This window comes from Bombyx mandarina, chromosome 26, assembly GCF_030267445.1.
Source record: "Bombyx mandarina strain Sakado chromosome 26, ASM3026744v2".
Taxonomy (NCBI): Eukaryota; Metazoa; Arthropoda; class Insecta; order Lepidoptera; family Bombycidae; genus Bombyx; species Bombyx mandarina.
The window spans coordinates 849900-872930 of record NC_143232.1 but is presented as its reverse complement, the minus strand read 5'-3'; the positions used below and the strand labels follow the sequence as shown (position 1 = coordinate 872930).

At 38.6% G+C, this 23031-nt stretch overlaps 2 protein-coding genes and 1 long non-coding RNA gene across 3 annotated transcripts in view; 2 read left to right on the top strand and 1 right to left on the bottom strand.

Annotated features, from left to right (window-relative positions):
- The window catches only part of LOC149499748 (uncharacterized), a 143827-nt gene that overhangs the window by 77617 nt on the left and 43179 nt on the right, over positions 1 to 23031 (top strand). The gene's annotated exons all lie outside the window — the stretch shown is intronic.
- On the bottom strand, positions 882 to 3435 carry LOC114252944 (uncharacterized). Its single transcript, XM_028187636.2, has 2 exons — positions 3357 to 3435; positions 882 to 1840 (listed from the first exon to the last, which is right to left on the bottom strand). Exons 1-2 carry the CDS (start codon positions 3433 to 3435, stop codon positions 882 to 884), a joined length of 1038 nt encoding a protein of 345 aa, XP_028043437.2.
- Positions 14520 to 23031, top strand: part of LOC114252996 (putative sodium/potassium/calcium exchanger CG1090) — a 51691-nt gene continuing 43179 nt past the window's right edge. The window contains exon 1 of the mRNA XM_089738863.1: positions 14520 to 14890. Within this exon, the coding sequence (XP_089594989.1) occupies positions 14879 to 14890 (12 nt within the window). The 5' untranslated portion in view covers positions 14520 to 14878. The remainder of the gene's footprint in view (positions 14891 to 23031) is intronic.

Below are 23031 nucleotides of genomic sequence, written 5' to 3'. Positions count from 1 at the left end.
TGTAGTCATCGGATATCGTGTAGGTATAATCTGTGATTGTGGTAGACCAAATATTACCAGAACGTAAGTACAACTATAATAGTGCGCCTTCAAAGTATGAAAATCTGCGTAGGATAACCCGTATATGTGGTTTTACGTCTTTTTGGAAATATAATGACGGACCCCCTCCTTTTCAATTATTACAAGTTGCACAATAGTGCGTGGCACTGCGGTTTGATTGGGGACCACACGTAGGGCGCTAATGGTTCCACCCATAGTTGGAATGTTCCAGAAGCAAAGGAAGCAGTTTCTAATCTACTTTATAGCCTATGGAAATACAATAAATTGTATTTGTAAGTTGTTTGTATTGTACACACTATAATTTAATCTTACCGCGAATTTTACGTTTTTATGTGTTCTTAATATTTTGGCGAATTTAGTAAAAAACGTGCAACAATTTAATTATTTGTTTTTGGTGAGAAATATGACTGTAAATTGATTCACGTCTTAAGTAAGACATTGCCAAGAACATTCATATGTTCAATTTTTTTTTTTCGAAAATGCATTTAATAACACCAAGTGGTGCAATGATTGACCTTAATCAATTTAGTACGAAAGAGAATCATTCAACATAATAAAACGTGGCTTTGTTTGTTCTTCAGTGGCTACGCGGATCCATAGATATCACTGAGTCAATTCCACCAGCTACCTTGAGAGATGAGATCGAAATCTCAATTGCAACATATGACGGCTGCTTCATCTTTCAAACTTCGTTTTTCTATAAAGTTGCCATACACAAATACATTGTTGTATTTAAAAAAAATAACAGCGAAACTATGGGTAGTGAAGAAAAAAACGATATTAAAGAAAACAAATTTCTTAATGTGAACTGAAAACCAAAATTAAAGTTCATCTCGTATTTTCAAGTCCTTCAAAAAACCTCCCAAGACCACTCTAGTCGCAGTCACGTTGATATCACTCTTCAAGAACAAGTCTTCATTACCATGATCAGTTACAAACTTAAATAACAATTCGTATATTTCAATCGCTTTAGTTTTCCCTCTCAGAACCTTCAAACAAAACTGTCTCAAATTATTCGTCAGCTCTAGTAACAAATTCAATATATTATTGTTATCATCTTTGATATTGTAGTTCCAAATAATATCTATAGCATGAACCAATCCACTACACACAGGTGGCGTTGACATTCTTTCGATTAGGCCAATTCTCTGATACAATCTCAATTTATCGTTTTTAACCTTTTGTATTTTCCCATCCCTAGCATGGATATGTTCTTTTAATATTACATTAAACAACTCTAGTAATGTCTTGACGATTGAGCCATTCAGTTTTGTTATTTGATTGTAAAATGGCTCCAAACCTTTCAGCTTCATGACCCTGGCCTGTAACAGTGGATTTTTCGGAAGCCACAATACCAAAATGTCTACAGAGTGCGCTTTCAATGCTAAATTCCCATCATTCTCAAAAATATCTAATAGTCGATCGACTAAAGCTACTGGAACGGCAGCTTTGGTAGCTGTAGGAGTGACTTCAAAGAGTATTTTAACTAATACAAGTATACTAGTCTTCAGTTCTAAATGAGGCATCATTAGATTTGGTACGATTACCCTTTCGATGCCTCTCGATTTCAGGAATTCCTTCGCGTTTATTTTATCTTTAAACGATTCTATGATAGTCTGTATAATTTGAATTATTCCCTCGTAAATTATATTCTTGTCTTGAATTGGTATTTGGACACCATCATTTGCTTTTGCAGCGGCTTTTGATAATTTATCGATGTCTTCAATGTGCCTCGCAATTTCAGTAACTGCGTCCGATTCATTGGTGAACGGGTCAATTTCTATAAAGTCAAATATAGATAATTTTATTTAGGATTGGAAAAGAAATATGTATAATGAAACTTACACTGGTGGTAGGACCTCTTGTGAGTCCGCGCGGGTGGGTACCACCACCCTGCCTATTTCCGCCGTGAAGCAGTAATGCGTTTCGGTTTGAAGGGTGGGGCAGCCGTCGTAACTGTACTTGAGACCTTAGAACTTGTATCTCAAGGTGGGTGGCGCATTTACGCTGTGGATGTCTATGGGCTCCAGTAACCACTGAACACCAGGTGGGCTGTGAGCTCGTCCACCCATCAAAGCAATAAAAAAAAAAAATTGGTAAAGCAATTAGGTTACTATGGACAAAACAAAATATGTATTCCTAACGTTTGAACTTTTTTACTTATGACATTGGTGGACGAACTCACGGCTTACCTGGTCTTAAATGGATATTGGAGACTTGAGTTTCAGTTTCTATACAATACAATGGCTTCCCCGCCCTTTACCTCGAAACGCATTACTGCATCAGGGCCGAAATAGGCAGGATTGTGGTACCTACCCGTGCCGGTTTAACCCAAGAAGTTATTCAAGAGCATTTGTCGAGTACGTATTTCATCAGAAACATTAGTACCTGCCTTCGGGATTCGTATATTATTATTACTGGTGGTAGGACCTCTTGTGAGTCCGCACGGGTAGGTACCACCATCCTGCCTATTTCTGCCGTGACGCACTAATGCGTTTCGGTTTGAAGGGTGGGGCAGCCGTTGTAACTATACTGAGACCTTAGAACTTATATCTCAAGGTGGGTGGCGGTATTTACGTTGTGGATGTCTATGGGCTCCAGTAACCACTTAACACCAGGTGGGCTGTGAGCTCGTCTACTCATCTATCCAATAAAAAAAAACATTTATATAAACGTATAATGGCCGTTAGGAACACTTGTTCTCGGAGGAGAGCCGCAAATAGGGGGTTAAGGGTATTTTAATTGCTCTTCATAGATCAGTAGCTTACTGCTTTGCTGTTTGAGTATCGGTTGCCTGTTTGTTAGGCACTGTCATAAACCAGTCTTTCTTTAATATGAGGAGGCTAGGATAGTCGTTATTCCAAAACCAAACATCGATCTTACAATTCAATCCTGGGGGGCGATATTTATAATACGTTTGATATAATAAAGGACAGTATTATTGGAATCTGGTAATGAAGGTATCAGCCTTGGTCAAATTTATAAATGACGGCTTTTTTTAAAGCTGCGAACAAGTCACGCACGGTTATCCGGCCCCAAATTAAGATTCGCTGTGTTATAGGTACCAGAGATTGATGAATATAGTTATATATGTTTAAATATGTAGATATATAGATAATAAACATCCAGCAAAAAAGCAAACAATATTTGCCCGATGTAAGAAGCGAAACCACGACCCTTGGCGCAACTGTCAGACGCGCTAATTACTGCACCACCACGTAAGTAAATAAGGCAAATGATATATTATATGTTAGATCAATTTGTGTATCGAAGGTAAAAAAAATCACCAAACTAACCTTCACTGAGAGAAGAACTTATGGTTAAAACAATTAAGAAGACAAATATAAAACTAATATTTATCCCGATAACGTGCATTTCTTAACTATTAATTAAGCACTAGCAATTCTAAGAAGCAGACTTATTTATATAGGTACTTGAATGGCTGACATTATATTCGTGAAAAATCAATCTGTCAAATTAGACTTATTTAATTCAGAGAGGTTTTTTTTATTATTATAATTTTCCTGCAAAACGGTGTAACTCTTGATCATTTCCACGCTTCGATATTTCAAAACACACAAACGCCATCGCGTTTTTTTCGTGTGGTATGGCGTATTTTGAGGATAGGTACGACATTGTGTTGTATGTTCGACATGTAGGTTTGTATGTTTTGCGGTAGGCAGCGGCTTGGCTCTGCCCCTGGCATTGCTGAAGTCCATAGGCGACGGTAACCACTCACCAGCAGGTGGGCCGTGTGCTCGTCTGCCTACAAGGTGAATAAAAAAAAATGTGTTCCGGTCCGATAGGCAGAGTCGACAGTTTACCATACAATTGAGACTTTCAACCTAACATCTTTTTTTTTATTCCTTAGATGGTTGGACGAGCTCACAGCCCACCTGTTGTTAAGTGTTTACTGGAGCCCATAGACATCTACATCGTAGACGCGCCACCCACCTTGAGATACAAGTTCTAAAGTCTCAGTATAGTTACAGCGGCTACGCCACCCTTCAAACCGAAACGCATTACTGGTTCACGGCAGAAATAGGCAGCTCATAGACATCTCAAGCTGGGCGACCTTTTGAATGCATTCATAACCTACGATTCATCCATGACTCCAAATTTGAGGGATGCCTCTCGCTGCGCTTGTATTCAAGAATTTATTTAAATATGTAGTGTAACTATGTATTATTATTATTACTATATTATAAGTTTGACTTTGTTTATAATAATATTAGATGTAGAATTATTATATTTAAAAATTATGTTGATTTTTAATATTGTCTAGTTTTTGGGACAAACATTCTTTGTATATAGTCAGCAATGACGCACCGTGCGCAAGCGCTACGGGTGGCCCCCGCGCGCACTTCACCAGCAGTCCGTAAACTGTCTTGCCGTCGGATACTCGTATGATTTTACCTGCTAACCCGCTTCGCAGTGCTTGCACATAGTCTTGCTTAACTTTAGCTTATAGTTGAAGTTTGTTTGTTTCCTCTTCCCCTTCTATGTGTTTGTTCTTTAATATAATATAATATAATATAAGACAATAAAACTGAAAGTGTTTTTAAAAACTGTGCGGGTGGTTTAATTTGACTAACACTTCATTGGTGACCTCTCATACAGAACGCAATATGAGTGTGGAAAAAACAGTTGCAAGTGGCAGTAGTGACCTTGGTCGTGTGGGTGTAAGGGTACCACCGTTCTACCCGGATAAACCTGCGCTCTGGTTTGCACAGCTGGAGAGCCAGTTTCTGTTGTCGAGCATCACCGCTGACTCGACAAAATTTCACTATACCTGCAGCCAGTTGGATGAAGCCTACGCCTCGACAGTGGAGGATATCATCACCAATCCTCCAGCCAGTGGGAAGTACGAGCGACTAAAGTCGGAGTTGATTAACCGTCTTTCCAAGTCCCGTGAAAAGAAAGTCCAACAACTCCTGCATCACGAGGAACTCGGTGATAGAAAACCCTCGCAATTCCTGCGACATCTAAGGGACCTCGCCGGGGCAGACGTACCAGAAGACTTCGTGCGCACCATTTGGGTTAGTCGTCTACCCTCAAATACCCAAGCTATTGTAGCATCCCAGTGCAACGCCTCGCTCGAAGACGTGTCGCAGTTGGCAGATAAAGTGCACGACGTAGTATCCAACAGCCCACAAGTAGCAGCAGTGGGAGTACCCGAAAGCAGTGCCGTTAACGCTCAGATAGCGGAACTCACCCGCCAGGTACAGGTACTGTCAACAAAGTTAGACAGGATGTCGCGCTCAAGGCAGAGATCAAAGTCCTTCCATCGGAACCACACACGCGCTTCCAGGTCCAGGACCAGATCTGACTCAAACTACAGAAAATTCCCGTTATGTTGGTACCACTCAAAATTTGGAAATCGGGCTAAGACATGTGTGAAACCTTGTGATTTTTCGGGAAACGCAGCGGGCATTCGGTAGTAGCGACCACCGACTGTCTAGGTATTGGTCGCTTATTCGTTACAGACCAACGTACTAAAATGCAATTTTTAGTGGATACAGGTAGTGACTTATGTGTATTTCCGAGAAAGTTTTTAAAAGACAACCGTCAAAAAACAAAATATGATCTTTGTGCAGCAAACGGTACAATTATTAATACCTACGGCTATGCTCACTTAGTTCTTAACCTAGGGTTGCGCCGCGACTTTGCTTGGCGATTTATTGTAGCGGATGTCACAAGGGCTATAATAGGCGTTGATTTTTTATCTTATTATAATTTAATTGTCGATGTTCGCAGGCAACGCTTAATTGACGCTGAAACTTCACTTGCGACCGCGGCTTCGCTCGATCATTCTCATGAGGACATTTCTTCGGTGCGGGTTGTATCAGGTGATTCTGTTTATCATTCTATACTAGCACACTACCCTGACATCACTCGTCCATCAGGCATACACAGTACACCGAAACATGACACTGTACACTATATTCGCACCACACCTGGACCACCGATTGCAAGCACACCACGTAGACTGGCACCGGACAAATTAAAAATCGCAAAGGCTGAATTTGAGACTATGCTGCAAAATGGTACTTGTCGACCGTCATTATCACCATGGTCTTCACCACTACACCTCGCTCCTAAAAAAGATAATGGATGGCGCCCCTGCGGGGATTATAGGATGCTCAATGCACGCACCATACCAGACCAATACCCCATACGCCATATTCATGATTTCAGTCATAGTCTCGCTGGTTGCAAAGTATTTTCATCGTTGGATTTAGTGAGAGCTTACAATCAGGTGCCCGTCCACCAGGACGATATCGCGAAAACTGCCATCACAACGCCGTTCGGTCTTTACGAATTCCCATACATGACGTTTGGATTACGTAATGCCGGACAAACGTTTCAGCGTTTTGTTGATGAAATGCTTCGGGGCCTAGATTTTACGTACGCCTATATCGATGATCTTTTAATATTTTCTAAGGATGAAGAGGCTCATAAAAAGCACCTGCACCAACTGTTCTCCAGGCTTCAAAAATATGGCATGGTTATCAACACAGGAAAGTGTGTGTTCGGTGTCCCAAAGATCACATTTTTAGGTTACAGCATTTCTGCTGAGGGCACTAAACCTCTTCCCTCAAAGGTGGAAGCCATTAAGACTTTCCCTCTACCAAAAACGGTCAGAGAGCTCAGGCGGTTCCTAGGGATGGTAAACTTTTACCGCAGATTTATCCCTGGAGCTGCAGTCAATCAAGCGCCTTTGAATCTCCTCCTAACAGGCTCCGTCAAAGGGTCTCATCCCGTTCATTTCGGAGACAGGGAACATCAAGCCTTTGAAGCCTGCAAAGAAAGCTTATGCAAGGCCGCCATGCTAGCACATCCGGAATGTAACGCAAAGCTCGCGTTAGTTACGGATGCCTCTGATTCGGCAATAGGCGCAGTCCTCCAGCAGCAAAAGGAAAATTCGTGGCAGCCGTTGGCATTCTTTTCACGAAAGTTGAGTTCCACACAGCTCAAGTATTCCCCTTACGACCGTGAACTCTTAGCCATTTATGAGAGTGTGAAATATTTTCGTCACATGGTGGAGGCCCGAGATTTTACCATCTTTACGGACCACAAGCCATTAACGTATGCTTTTCACTCTCGTAAAGAAAACTGCTCACCACGCCAATTCCGACACCTTGATTTTGTCTCGCAGTTTACCACAGACATACGCCACATCTCAGGGAAAGACAATGTTGTTGCCGACACGTTATCCCGAATCGAAGAGATCGTGCAACCCATTGACCTTGAGCAAGTAGCAAAGGCTCAGCAAGGAGACAACGAGGTAAAAGACCTTTTGGAGGATAACTCTTCCCTTTGCCTCAGAAAGGTGAAGCTACCTGGGTCACGCACAGAATTATACTGTGATGTGGGTGAGACAGTACAGAGACCTTTCATTCCGAAGCAGTTTCGACGACAGGTCTTTCAGAGTCTACACTCACTCAGTCACCCTGGCGCCAATGCGACGGCGAAACTAGTTTCTGAGCGATACGTGTGGCCTGGAGTTCGAAAAGACTGCAGAGAGTGGGTACGTACCTGCTTAGCTTGCCAGCGCTCTAAAGTTACACGTCACGTTTATTCGCCCATCGCTGCCTTCAAAGTACCACGAGCTAGGTTCACATTCGTCCATATAGACTTAATCGGTCCATTACCGGTTTCACACGGCAATAAATATTGTCTTACAGCCATTGATAGATTTACGCGATGGCCTGAGGCAATACCCTTGCCAGACATAAGTGCCGAAACTGTTGCAAAAGCACTAATTAGCGGATGGATATCGCGGTTCGGCTGCCCAACGGACATTATTTCTGACCGTGGTAGTCAGTTTCAATCGGAGCTGTTCAAAAATTTGTCACAACTGTCCGGATTTCAACACCGACGGACCACTGCTTATCATCCCCAAAGCAATGGACTCGTGGAGCGATTCCACAGACAGCTTAAAGCTGCTATTATATGTCATGCCAACGACAGTTGGGTTGAATCGCTTCCACTTGTTTTGCTAGGGATCCGTAGTGCAGTTAAAGACGACCTCCGAGCATCATCTGCAGAACTTTTATATGGAGAAGCGCTACGTTTACCAGGAGAATTTTTTAACCCCGAAGTAAGCGATACCGTCAACGTAACAGATTACATGGCACGACTTCGCAAGTTTGTTAAAGACCTACGACCCACACCAGCCTCTCGTCACGGCGGTAAGCGTACATTCGTCTTCAAAGACTTAGCAAAAGCATCCCATATATTTTTGAGGGATGATACATTGGGAGGTTCGCTTAAACAAGCATATTCTGGACCTCATGAAGTCTTACAGCGTGGTGACAAAGTGTTTAGAATAATCCTAAACGGTAAAAACGTCGCAGTATCTATCGACCGCATCAAGCCGGCCTACATACTGCACGATTCAGATACCACACATACACCATCACCCACACATACATACACTCACACAGATTCACCTGATACTACAGACCCAGTTGTCCTCGATGCCGATGAAGGTGTCATCAGGAGAACTAGATCAGGGCGTAGAGTGAAGTTTCCGCAATATTATCGCCCGTAACCCGGTCTCTGGAGGGGGGTGATGTAGTGTAACTATGTATTATTATTATTACTATATTATAAGTTTGACTTTGTTTATAATAATATTAGATGTAGAATTATTATATTTAAAAATTATGTTGATTTTTAATATTGTCTAGTTTTTGGGACAAACATTCTTTGTATATAGTCAGCAATGACGCACCGTGCGCAAGCGCTACGGGTGGCCCCCGCGCGCACTTCACCAGCAGTCCGTAAACTGTCTTGCCGTCGGATACTCGTATGATTTTACCTGCTAACCCGCTTCGCAGTGCTTGCACATAGTCTTGCTTAACTTTAGCTTATAGTTGAAGTTTGTTTGTTTCCTCTTCCCCTTCTATGTGTTTGTTCTTTAATATAATATAATATAATATAAGACAATAAAACTGAAAGTGTTTTTAAAAACTGTGCGGGTGGTTTAATTTGACTAACACTTCAAATATAACGCCATCTATGAGCAGTAATTGAAAACCTTATAACGTTTACCGGTTAAGTATCATCGGCTTGTTTAAGGGTTAGGTAGGTAACGGTTGAAGGATTAATGCTAGCGCCATCTATGTTTCAGGTACAGTATATAATCTGACATACAAGTTGACTAAATTCAGAATCGCTTAAAACAAATGAGTTTTTTGTCATTTTCGTTGATAAAATTTCTTCGTTTGAGTTAATGGTTAACAGATTTTCATTTAATGCTACGTTATTCGCAGTTATACATTCTTTTGATAAAATTAAAATTGTATTACCGAATTTTGCTACAATTGCATTAGGTATTATATTCTCCGGCATGCTCTCTATTTCACTCTGCATAATGACATATTCTCCATTAAATATCCTCGTGATCTCCGTGAAAAAATCTGTTACACACACAATAAATGCTCTTATTGGTAAGTTGACAAGTAGGAAGTTTTCGTCATTTCTAACAGGATGGCCCTAGATATGTAAATAGTAACATGCGGTGCGGCAATAAGAAAAAATGTTTTTGTACGGAATTATTCTTCGCCAACGAACTTGATTTATTTTTTATTTTTTATTGCTTAGATGGGTGGACGAGCTCACAGCCCATCTGGTGTTAAGTGGTTACTGGAGCCCATAGACATCCACAACGTAAATGCGCCACCCACCTTGAGATATAAGTTCTAAGGTCTCAGGTATAGTTACAACGGCTGCCCCACCCTTCAAACCGAAACGCATTACTGCTTCACGGCAGAAATAGGCAGGGCCGTGGTACCCACCCGCGCGGACTCACAAGAGGTCCTACCACCAGTCATTACGCAAATTATAATTTTGCGGGTTTCATTTTTATTACACGATGTTATTCCTTCACCGTGGAAGTCAATCGTGAACATTTGTTGAGTACGTATTTCATTAGAAAAATTGGTACCCGCCTGAGATTCGAACATCGGTGCACCGCTCAACACGAATGCACCGGACGTCTTATCCGTTAAGCCACGACGACTTCAAGATCTAGTTACCTTTAGTCTAAAATGCAGCTTTATTGGAACGTAAAAGGGAAATCAGTCAATAGGCAGGTGTATTTGTACTGTAGGCTGTCTTATCGCTAGAAGCTATCAGTTCCAGACAATATAGTCTTCACATAGGCATATTCAAAAAAGAAATATGTACGTAAGGATTTTTGCGATGTACTATTACTAATAATGTTCAGGGAGATCAATCAACTATAAATTTAAATGCAGTAATTTGGAATACAGATGAAAATTACAATAGATTTAAATCTAGACTATCTTGAAGTCGCCGTGGTCTGCGGTATAAAATGCTCGGTGCATTTGTATCGAGCGATACGGCTGTGACGTTTCTCGAATCCCTCTGACAGGCATAGATAATACATATAAACTAGTTATAGATAAGAGAGAGAGAGAGAGAGAGAGAGAGAGAGAGAGAGAGAGGATACACTTTATTGCAGACCAACACAATTTAGATTTAAAAAAAAAACAGTCAAAAAGCACATATGTACAATAGGCGGTCTTATCGCTAAAAGCGATCTCTTCCAGACAACCGTTTAATTTATAGAAATTCTGTAAAATATAAAAGAAGAAGAAATATAAAAGAAGAAAAGATATGCAACTGAAGTACTCCACAAAATGTTTACGAGCGTCGGCCACTAGATGGCTTTGCTTCGATTAGTTTCTCATTGCTTCTGTATTATTATTTATGTATTTTTTTTTTAGTTTGCCTGATGACAATAACATATTACCTTTCCTATATTTTATATTTGATAAAGGATTTTGTAAATTTTGTACAACAAATACCTAAGGACTTGTATGATTTATTAATTATTTATTTTCTGTGTTTAGTTATACAATAATTAAATTCCTTAACATTAACAGCATATAAGTTTAGTGGCATCCGCTACAAGATATCGCTAGCTTCCATACAGAAAAAAATAATTGTCCTAGAGTCTCACAGTTTCAAGGCCCTGATTTCTAGGATGAAGCAGCCCTGCGTTTCGGTTTCAAGGTTAGGACGGTCGTTATAATAAAATTGTCGTTTTGACCTCACGTGCTAAGATGAATGGCGGTATTCACATTGTGATTTACGTATATTTTTTTTTAATTTTTATTGCTTAGATTTGTGGACGAGCTCACAGCCCACCTGGCGTTAAGTGGTTACTGGAGCCCATAGACATCTACAACGTAAATGCGCCACACACCTTGAGATATAGTTCTAAGGTCTCAGTATAGTCACAACGGCTGCCCCACCCTTCAAACCGAAACGCATTACTGCTTCACGGCAGAAATAGGCGGGGCGGTGGTACCTACCCGTGCGGACTCACAAGAGGTCCTACCACCAGTAATTACGCAAATTATAATTTTGCGGGTTTGATTTTTATTGCACGATGTTATTCCTTCACCGTGGAAGTCAATCGTGAACATTGAGTCCGTTAGCACGTCTAGATTCAATAAAACATTTTAACTAAGCTTATTTTTATGAATACGAAACCAGAGAAACGCTGTTGTATATAAATTAATAGATTCTATTTTAGTACTACTGTAAGTTTAGATATATAAATACAGTAAGTCTCAAAGCAATGCCCACATCTCTCCTGTCATTTTCGGACTGATATAAATACGAAAGAGAGAGAGCTAGCAATATACATATACTTAGTCTGGCCACAAATACTGTTACAAAGGGAAAAAAAAAACTATTACAAATAACATTTATTACTTTTACAGTGTGTTAGTTTAATACATAAATATAAAACAATTTAAAGTATAAAAAGCTTATTTCGAGTGGTCTCCATTGGCTACAATACAGTCCTTTAAACGTTGAGGCCAATTATCAATAAAAGCACGCACTCTTTCCATGGGAAAAAATTTCACTGCCAATCGTACGGATTGTTTTAGGGGCTCCAAATTATCATGGCGTTTAGAGCAAGCCGTACTCTCTAAAACTGACCATAAATCATAATAGAGCGGATTAAGATCGTGACTAGACGACGGCCAGTCTTCAGCTCTGATGAAGTCCGAAACGTTCGTTTCCAACCAAGACTGCGTAGACCGAGCTTTATGACCTGGCGCCGAGTCTTTCTGGAAGGACCATTCTTGATTATTGAACATGGTGTTGTTAAGGGGCTTCACTACCTTCTCATGAATGGTATCTTGATACACTTGTGCCGATGTTTTGATACCTTTTTCACAAAAGTATGGCTAATTTCAGTCATTTTGTTTGTTAAAATGTTGCTCAATTGTAAAAAAATTCTCATCTAATAAGTAGATTTCTTTATTTTTAAAGAATAAAGAATAATAAATAAATAAATCTAACCTTGGAATACAAATTTAATTTGATATTTACAAATTCAAATTTAATATTAATCAAAATTGAAATAGTTCTCCTGGTCGTAAGATCTCTTGTGAGTCCGCACGGGTAGGTACCACCACCCCGACTATTTCTGCCGTGAAGCAGTAATGCGTTTCGGTTTGAAGGGTGGGGCAGCCGTTGTAACTATACTGAGACCTTAGAACGCATATCTCAAGGTGGGTGGCGCATTTACGTTGTAGATGTCTATGGGCTCCAGTAACCACTTAACACCAGGTGAGCTGTGAGCTCGTCCACCCATTAAAGCAATAATAAAAAAAACCCTTAACACCAGGTGGACTGTGAGCTCGTCCACCCATCTAAGCAATAAATAATAATAATAAAAAAACTTGGACAAAACAAAATGTCGCTCAAACCAAATATCCTTTTATCTCTCGATATGTTCGTAATTTCTAAGGATTCCAAGATTCAATCATCAGCCCGTTTAATTTATATGCAGCTACCAAATATATGCCAGATATAGCATTATGCGCTACGAACAGCTACGATATTTGCTACGTAGACCGTAGACGTTCTTCAATCTAGAAATCCACGGAAACTTTGACGTTATCTTTCAAACTGTAGTTCTACATTATACCGTCTATGGAGTACATTGACTCCATAACTAAACGAAAGGTCTGATTAACATTTAGCAACTATTAAATACTGTAAACAGTTACCATGCTTCGGATGTACGCTTCGCTAATTAATGGCTACGAAAAAGTATGCTACATTCTATTTGTATTCGTAGCGGCATTAATCGTAGCTGCGTAGCACTACACTACGGTTTGCTACGACACGCAAAAGGCTTGAATATTTTTTGGGGTTCGGGTAAGAATCACTGTTCTGACTATTTTTACACTAATACGTTGCGGCTTGGAGACTGGGGAAGACAATAATGAAGACTTCAGCCACGTGTCTTAAGATTTATTGCTCTACTACTCATTCACCAGGCGGATCGTGGGTCGTAGGCTTTTCATGCCTGTTGACCTGAATTTTCAATATTAATTTTACTTTTGTGTACAATATGCTCTCAGGGAGAGAGAGAGAGAGTGAGTTCGTGAGAGAGAGAAAATCTCCCTCTCTCTCTCAATTTCATTGACATCTATGTTCTTATTTAAATGGATGGATATTACCTCTCCCGGTCATCGTTCTCGTCGAACCCGTCACTCGCGACGAAGGGCTCGGCGAGTAAACTAACCCACAGCTACATCCCACTGAGTTTCTCGCCGGATCTTCTCAGTGAGTTGCGTTTACGATCCGGTGGTAGATTCTTCCGAAGCACGGCTCTTGCTAGGATTCGTGTTAGGAACATCGTCAGGTTTGAGCCCCGTGAGTTCACTTACTAGTTAAGGTTACGCTGATATGGTCTCTCTAGACCATCAGCTTAGGTAGGACAAAAAAAACTACCTCTGTACTCTGTTTCTATATATTTAGTATATAAATAAAAAAAATAAAAACTGAATTATCTCTTAAATGAAATGCCGATATGAGTATAGCTTTAATATTCTTTAGGAACACTATTATTCAGTTTTGTACTAACAAATGACGTCATCATGATTCTGACCGATCGAAAGTCTGCACCAAAGAAAAGAAGTATTTCTTGATGATTTATTTAAAAAAAATAAGTATATTTTGTTTTGATAACAGGAAATTAAATATGATATCATGATCGTTTCACGTTTGTACTAAGTTTCATGTTGAACTGCTACCTGTCACGAATCCATTGAATTAAAAACCATTTGACAAATTAATGAAAAATAGACGCCGCCGTGTCTATTCTTCCGTCGATGATGAAACAATGCTTACGTAACGCGACTTTCTCATACGATTTTTATAAGCGAATATAGACTTTATATACCGCTGCATAATGGTGTTCACTTATGCAAACAGGTTGTCCTAAGGCTTCGATTAACACCACAAGCGATTTTGTGCTGTATTTATATGATGATAAAGTTGAATTGCAGAGAATCGGGACGTTTCGCTTTATTAGTATGCGTTGAGAGCCGCGCAATCGCTACAACCTTCCAAATCCAGTCGGGCCGGCGACACCAATGCGCTCAGACGTGCCCTATTAATTTATCGAAGCAAGTACACCAATCACTCCGGAGCACAAAGCTAAAGTGACATAAAATACGTCAATTATCGGCTTCAATATTCAAACTCTGGATTAAAAAAAAAAACCAATTAATTTTTAACTGTAAATCGATATTATTCGATCGATCATACAAACGAATTCAGATATAGTAAATTTGTTTATCGATTATCGATTTTGGATTTGTGCTCCTATTAATGAGTAGAGCGGAGCGTCAGGGGCGCGAAACATTTCCGTATCGTGTAAGTTACGTAACTGTTCCGGGGAAAATCGATATCCTGAGCGCGTATAAATAGCGACCTACGGTTGAGAACAGCTGGCAATCGGCCAGAAGAGATGCAGCCTACGGTAAGAACGTTAGATTAAAACTTCAATCATACCATAATTAGATTTGATCAGACTTTAATTTGCATCGAGCTAATCACAAGAACAAGCAAGTCAATTTAACATTATATTTATTCATTTACTAGCTGACCCGGCAGACTTCGTAGTTCCTCAATCGCTAAATAAAATACCTAAACTATTGTATGAAATAAACTTAAAACAAACAAAAAGTAATCCGTCCGACGGGGGATACATCATAGGAAAAACAAAATTATTATTTTTATTTAATTCCGAGCGTTTTCATATTTATCTGCCTTAAACCTTCTCTGGACTTCCACAAATAGTTAAAGACCAATATTAGCCAAATCGGTCCAGCCGTTCTCGAGTTTTAGCGAGACTAACGGACAGCAATTGATTTTTATATATATATAGATTTATAGCCTTCGTTAACAATCTAACTTAAGTTACATTTTTAATAAACTTATTATCTAGTTTTATTATTCGTCACCGGTTTCTTGATCGTCTTGCTGTACAGGATAGGCCTCCCCAAGGGTTCTCCATAATATTCTATCCTGCGTTTTTCTCATCCAAGTTGTTCCTGCCACTTTTTTGATGTCATCTTTCCCATCAACATTGCTGTCTTCCTCCATTTCGCTTTTTATATCTAGGACACCATTCTGTCACTCCTTTGGCCCAATTTTCTGTTTTATCTCGAATTAAATGTCTAGTCCATTTCCATTTCAGTTGTTCTATTCGGTATTTTATATCTATGATCTTTGTTTGTTTTCTCTCATTTTTGTTAACCGTATTTTATCTTTTAATTTCATGTTTAACGTTTAAAACGCATTTATTATTAGCTGTGGGAACCGTTAATTCATGATACCAATTTTTTTTTTGTCTAAACATCTTTGTTACCTTCTTACATATTTCTATCGCTTCTATCTTTAAGAGTGCAAATAACTGTATGAAAACACAGTTAACAAAAGTAATATTAACAAAAATGAATATATACATAGTTGTAATATATTTAAATCGCCACAAAAGAAACGTCATAGATAAAATATTTTAGGGAACTCAGTTCGCGAATATAGGCTTTAGGGCTGAGAAACATGAAATCGTTTATAGTTACCCGAAATCTAATCCGAATTATTTACGTCTGATAATTCGGATCGTTAAATCAGAGCAAAGTTTCAAAGCAAATCAGAGCAAATCTGTGCTTCGGCTATCGGGTAACAGGCGAAGTCAATGAATGATTTTTGGAGTTTACTTCTTAAGAATCGATTTCATTAAAAAAAAAATTACGTCGAATACGACGTAATTTTTTTTAATAAAATTGTCATATATTTTCTAGAGTAGTAGCTCCGGTAACCACTTAGCACCAAGTGGGACGTGAACTCTTTCATGAGTCTAAACAATAACCAAAAAAATATCTAGTGAACTAGACCATTCCATTTATATTGGATTTTTTTAAAATAAATATTGAGTTACTTTCAAAATTGAGTTTCAAAATTTTGCTATAGGGATTGATTTAAAACATTATCCGAATAATAATAACAGTGTACATACACATAGTACATACATCCATAGTGCCAGTAAAACACTAGTTTAGATACATTTCCTATCATTATTATTAATCTTAATTTTAATTTAACACCTAAAATTAGATAACTTTATTATAGATCTGATAATAAATGGTAATATTTTTTCAAATTAACATAATTAAAAATAATTTTAACATATTTAAAAGTGTTTTCTGTGGTAAAGGAGTACTTAACGTTTATTTACCATATTTACCAATTATTTATTCAAGAACAATACCAATCTAAGTCGTCGTGGCCTAAAGGATAAGACGTCCGGAGTATTTGTATCTAGCGATGCACTGGCGTTCGAATCCCGCTGGCAAGTACTTCAAAGTGACAATTAAATTAACAGACTCTGAAATCAAAGTCTGTTAAAAAAATTATTAAAAAAACAATTTAAATAAATTAATACTGAACCTTAAATAACAATCATTATAATCATGTATTTACTGGTGGTAGGACCTCTTGTGAGAACCGGGTGGGGCAGCTGAGACTTTAGAACTCATATCTCAAGGTGGGTGGCGGCATTTACTTTGTAGATGTCTATGGGCTCCGGTATCCATGTAACACCAGGTGGGCTGTGAGGTCATCCACGTACCTAAGCAATAAATAAATAAAGTGAAAGGTTGAAAGTTCGATGAAAGGTTGACTGATTACTGACAATAATTTAAAGTAAATACGACGTCAGCAGTAGCTCGCGATGTAAATGACTGATTTAATATTTCAAAACGATTTTCCTGTGCTTCGATTTATGCTCAGTTTTGTGAGCAAACAAACGTAATGAATTGAAAACAAATTTGTCAATAATTATAAGACAACTTAAGAGTGTTACGTGAGCTTTCAATCGCATCGAGGCTTAGTACTGTGTTTAATGTTTATTTTGCGATTCGCTTTTATAGCAAAATGTAAACAATGAATTGTGACTATTGATGGAGCGTATTATGAGGTCACAGATAGGCACCGACTATCCTATGTTTGCCGCGAAGAAGTCATGTCTTCCAAAGAGAATGAGGTGGTCGTCATATTTCATGGTGAGTTGCTTATGTCACGCTGTGATGTCTATGGACCTTAGAAACTAATAAGCATTGGGTCGACCATAAACTTTTTCACTTGGTAATATGATAAAAGATATAAAATTATAATGAATAATTTTTCATTACCGTTCAGTTCTTTCAAACTTACAAATAAGCTTATTTTGACTATATATTGTAATTTATAATTATTTATGTAAATATTGTATTCGAACTTCTCTTAAGAGGCCCACAAAACCGATTGAAAGCAATTGAAACCTGTTCAAACCAGTTCGGGCCGGCAGAAAACGATGTAAACCGGTTCAAATCGGTTCAAACCAACAGCGGGCTTTGTTCAATAAGCAAATTACGTCAAAGTACGTGCTCCTCGATTCCCCTCGAGGCTTCCACGACGATTTCGCTCCGTTTATTCGAGGATATTTCTCAAGCTGAGAGTTTTCTTTTTGCTTTTCGATTTTTATACGACGTTGTTCTTTGAATTTCTAGTACAACAAAAGTGTTTTGTTTGCGCTCCAAGGCGTCTCTCAAAGCGAAGATGGTTTTTATTGGCTTCAATAGGCAAACGGGATGACAACGTATTTTGAGCAATGAAAAATCGAAGATTTATTTAGTTAGAAGCACCCTATAAAGAAAAGTTCGAACAAGCTCACAGCCCACCTGGTGTTAAGTGGTTACTGGAGCCCATAGACATCTACGACGTAAATGCGCCACCCACCTTGAGATATAAGTTCTAAGGTCTCAAGTATAATTACAGCGGCTGTTCCACCCTTCAAACCGAAACGCATTACTGTTTCACGGCAGAAATAGGCAGGGTAGTGGTACCTACCGGTGCGGACTCACAAGATGCTCTACCACCAGTAAAAGTATGATATCTAGGAAACTATTATACCTAGTCAGGTCATAAATTCTGTCACATGTTTAATGTAAAATAATTGAAACAAGTTTATTCATTATATAACCATTCATATACCAAAATTAACTTAACAAAACATAGATTCTTATGACACTAAAGCTTATTCAAAATGACCTCCGTGATTTTGAATACAGGCCTTCAATCTGCGCGGCCAGTCGTCTATCGCAGCACGAACGAGGTCCATGTCAATATCGGCGGCTGCCTTAATCAAGGATGTCTTGAGTGACTCCAAATTGGGACGAGGCTTTGAGCACGCCTTTTCCTCCAAGTGTTACCATATCTTGTAATCTAACGGATTCAAATCTGGACTGGAGGAAGGCCAGTCTTCGTGCCGGATGAAGTCGATTTCACGCGCTGCCAGCCAGTCTTGTGTGCTCTTCGCTCTATGAGCTGGCGCCGAATCTTGTTGGAATACCCAGTGCCTGTTATTGAACATGGTATGAGAAACAGGTTCCACAAGGTTCGTCAGGACTGTATTTTGATACACAACTGCATTCGTTTTCACACCTTTCTCACAAGAATGTACCTCTGTTAAGCCCCAATAAGAAACTCCCAACCATACCATGAGCGAGGATGGAAAATGACCTCGTTGGACACGCGGAATACGGTTGCTCGCTTCTTCACTACTGTGTGCGTACACCTTATCATTTTGTTTGTTGTAGCTCTCTTCTACGGTAAAAATTTTTTCATCCGAAAAAAGAAGTTCCCGATATTTTTTTCCCGCGTACCGCTTCAACAAAGCGCAGCATCTCTTCAGTCTCAGGTCCATTAGACGAACATTCAAACGATGTCCTGTTTTTCTTCGATATGCCCGAAGCCTTAAGTCTTCATTTAGCACCCTTTTCACCGTGGTTCTGCTTAACCTCATCTGCAGGGCCAACAGTTTCTGCTTACGTTTGGGATTTCTTTGAATTCGCGCCTTCACAGCTTTTATCACTGCTGGAGTCCTAACAGACCGAGGGCGACCACTTCTTGACCTGTCATCTACACTAGAGTCTTCATTGTATCGTTTGATGGTACGATAAACGAATCTTTTGGTTATATTCAAAATTTTCAGAATGTTTAAAAATTTGAATTGGCGCGTAACCGCAACGATGCAACGCAATAACTGCAACACGGTCTTCTTTAAGCGTCCACTCCATATTTAAAAATGAGTAAAATTCTAAAAGTTATACATTTTTATTTTCATGAACAATTCGAAATTCGAATTCAATAAACTTTTTTGTGGCCAACATTCTAAAAGAAAAGTTTTTACTGTGTGACAATACTTATGACCTGACTAGTATTTTGCACTATGACTGAAGAGCCTGTACAGCCTTAAACCTAGTAATACCCACCGCACTAGAATTTGTCTTTATCGATAGTTCTCGTTTAATAGGTATTGACGAGTTTTTACATTTTAGTTTCGGAAACAGATGTTCACAAAGCCAACAACAATACAAAAAAAAACATATGCGTCTCAGGACGCCCGACAGAAGTGCAAACTTAAACTTACCTAAGTTGAACTATTTAATATTGAAATTGTTTAACTTGAGAAAAACTTAGGTTATTACTTAAATTTTGTGTATATTAATATGATAATGTAAGGAAAAATGTAACATAAATTGCAAAAATATATTTAAATAGTTAGGCGTTACATACGTTCTTAGTACCGCTGTCGTGTGCGTGAGAGAAAGGGACGACAGACAGACGGACGCCGTAACGCGTTACGTGACGAAGCGGTTTACTCTCTCTTTATCACTTCAAAATAGTATTAATCTTCAGGTATCTGTGATTGTGATCGAATTTCGATGCTTTGACGTGCATTATTAAGAATATTTTCCTAAAGCACTGGTTGAATATTTATTAGAACTTCTCATAATAAACAAAATGATTAATCAATATTTATAAATTATTTATTTTCCTTACCCTTTCGTTGGTAGTCTAAAAGGCTATTCCAGCCACGCCCGGACGGGTAGGTGATCTCACGGGCTCAACCTGAGAGAGAGAGAGAGAGAGAAGAGAGAATACACTTTATTGCACACCAAAACACAATTTACATTCAAAAAACAATAAAAAAAAAAGCAGATACATTTGTACAATAGGCGGTCTTATCGCTAAAAGCGATCTCTTCCAGACAACCGTTTAATTTATAGAAATTCTGGAAAATATAAGAGAATTTGCTAACACTAGCTTAGCAAGAGCAGTGCTTCGCAGAATCTACCATTGGACATTGACCATGCATTAGATACGTTTAGTAGTCTTGCTTTGTTACCGGGTTTCGTATTATATATATATTTTTTATAGAATCCATCACCATCACAAGTCAAAACGATCTATTTTATTCAACGCAAACGATCAACATTAATTATCATTTTAATTTCCTCTCGGAAATATCTCGAGGAGTACCTGAATTTTTACAAATCCAATTAACATAAAAGTCTGGTATTCTGTTTGAAACGAAGCGAAGTTTGCTCTGAAACTCTACCGCTCTCGGAATAAAGGTGTTACTAGCTTACGGAAATAAAAGGCGAAAGTATTTGGGAGCAAGCATTCAGTAATAAAACCAATTATCGTAACGTTAGCAAGTCCTCCCTAGGGTGATCCAACGTCAAAGACTAGTACAACAAGCTATTTAGACGTGGTTCACTCATTTCATTTAATTGGCTTCTACGATTGGACTTGAATATCTGAATGAAGATTACGTGCCATTTAATTCGGTAAAGTGATTGTGACGGGCAAAGTAGAAGGAAAGAGATCTCGCGGCTGATTACCTAGCCGTTGGTGTGATCAAATAACCGCCCTAACTGGGTTGCCAGTCGCAACCGCCATTCGAGAAGCTGAGGACCGGACGAGATGGAAACAGCTCACGAGACAGGCCACGGTAAAGTTTCAGGGACACGACCTTCAGCAATGAAGAAAGCTACGAAGAAGAATTCGGTATTCCCGAAATGTTAACATAATTAAAACTGTTATTACGGTTTGATGTCGCATATTTTAAATTGCAGTTACATTATTTCTGACGTTTCGTATACTCAGTTATATGCAGTTACCGTGGTCGCGGATATTCGAAGTGTTCTTTGTCGATATTTGAATATTGTGCTAACTACGGTCTAAATTTCAATTAAAAATATTTCTTGATATATACTATGGAGGGTAAAAGTAACGAGAACTTTAATTTCCTTTTTTGTATTTTAAATACATACTTATATTCTTATTTATTTAAGGAATAAAAGTCTGATGACTTTTAACACAACCGACCTTATGCAATTTGTATTCACACACAAAAGTGCGAATTCAATAGTGTATTAAACATTTTTATTTAACATAAGTTAAATGTTAATATGTGTAGATTTTATCCAGTTGCGTGAACCTAATAAACAAATAAATAAAGTTGAACATATCAACCTATTATCGAAACCTGACACGTTTGCATCCCTTGAAGTCGTTTTGTCTGAAATATCCTTAAAAATCGCAAATAATATTACAGTGCAGACAATAAACGCAAGATTGAGTCGTTCAAATAATCAAACGAACAGCGTAAATTGAAGAAAACACTGCTAAAGGAACGATGTATTCGCACTTAAGTGTCAACAAATGCTTCCACTTGTGATATTACACGATGTTCAAGATTCAAATCTTCGCGCCACCGCTCCATATCGTTATGGCGTCTCATCGGCGTCTACTCTCTGTAATCTATGCCCACTATTGCGCACACGCCATTATTGCAATTTTTGTGAAAGTCTCTTCAATGCATTTTTTACTATTAAAAGTAAAGTACACGTTATAAGTCGAATTATCGTCATTTAATTTAAAAATCCATACCTGGCCCCTACATGGTCCTTCGAGTGAATATTAAATTGGTGAGACTAAGAAAAGGTGGTATCGGAAATTGGTATCGGTGGTAGGACCTATTGTGAGTCCGGACGGGTAGGTACCACTACCCCGCCTATTTCTGCCGTGAAGCAGTAATACGTTTCGGTTTGAAAAGTGGAGCAGCCGTTGTAACTATACTAGACTTTAGAACTGATATCTCAAGGTGGATGGCGCATTTGCGTTGTAGATCTGTGGGCTCCAGTAACCGCTTAACACCAGGTGGGGTGTGAGCTCGTCCAGCCATCTAAGCAATAAAAAGTAAATAAAACATTCTAAGCATGGAAGGAAGTACCAACGTGGGATAAAAAACGCAAGATGAAAATGAATGAATGAATGATTTATTTTATTTCAGACAACAATAAGTACATATTTGTACATAGTATCATTGAAACATACTCAAAATTAACAAAACTAATCAAATAAAAAAAGATACATTTATTAAAAGTAATTATCAGTTGAATACATTTCAAATATTCCATTCAACTGATACTTACTTCGAACCAACCATTATTATTACTATTATAATTATTTAGTCCACAAGTGAACCATGGTACAATGGTTCAAGTACCGACAGCCATAACGTAGAAAATATCTATATATTAATACGTGAAGCAAAAACTTTGTATCCCTTTTTACGAAAATTGCGCGGATGGAGGAGTATGAAATTTTCCACACTTATAGAGAATATAGAGAAGAAGTGCACAATGCTAATATTTTTTGAAAATAATGAATAAAAGATACATTAAATCAATAAAGAAAACATTACACACACTACATACCATGTAT

Coding starts and splice junctions, on each gene's coding strand:
- LOC114252944 (XM_028187636.2), bottom strand. CDS start 3,435: ATGCACGTTATCGGGATAAATATTAGTTTTATATTTGTCTTCTTAATT. Junction 1,841..3,356: donor AAGTTCTTCTCTCAGTGAAG/GTTAGTTTGGTG, acceptor TTGACTTTATAG/AAATTGACCCGTTCACCAAT.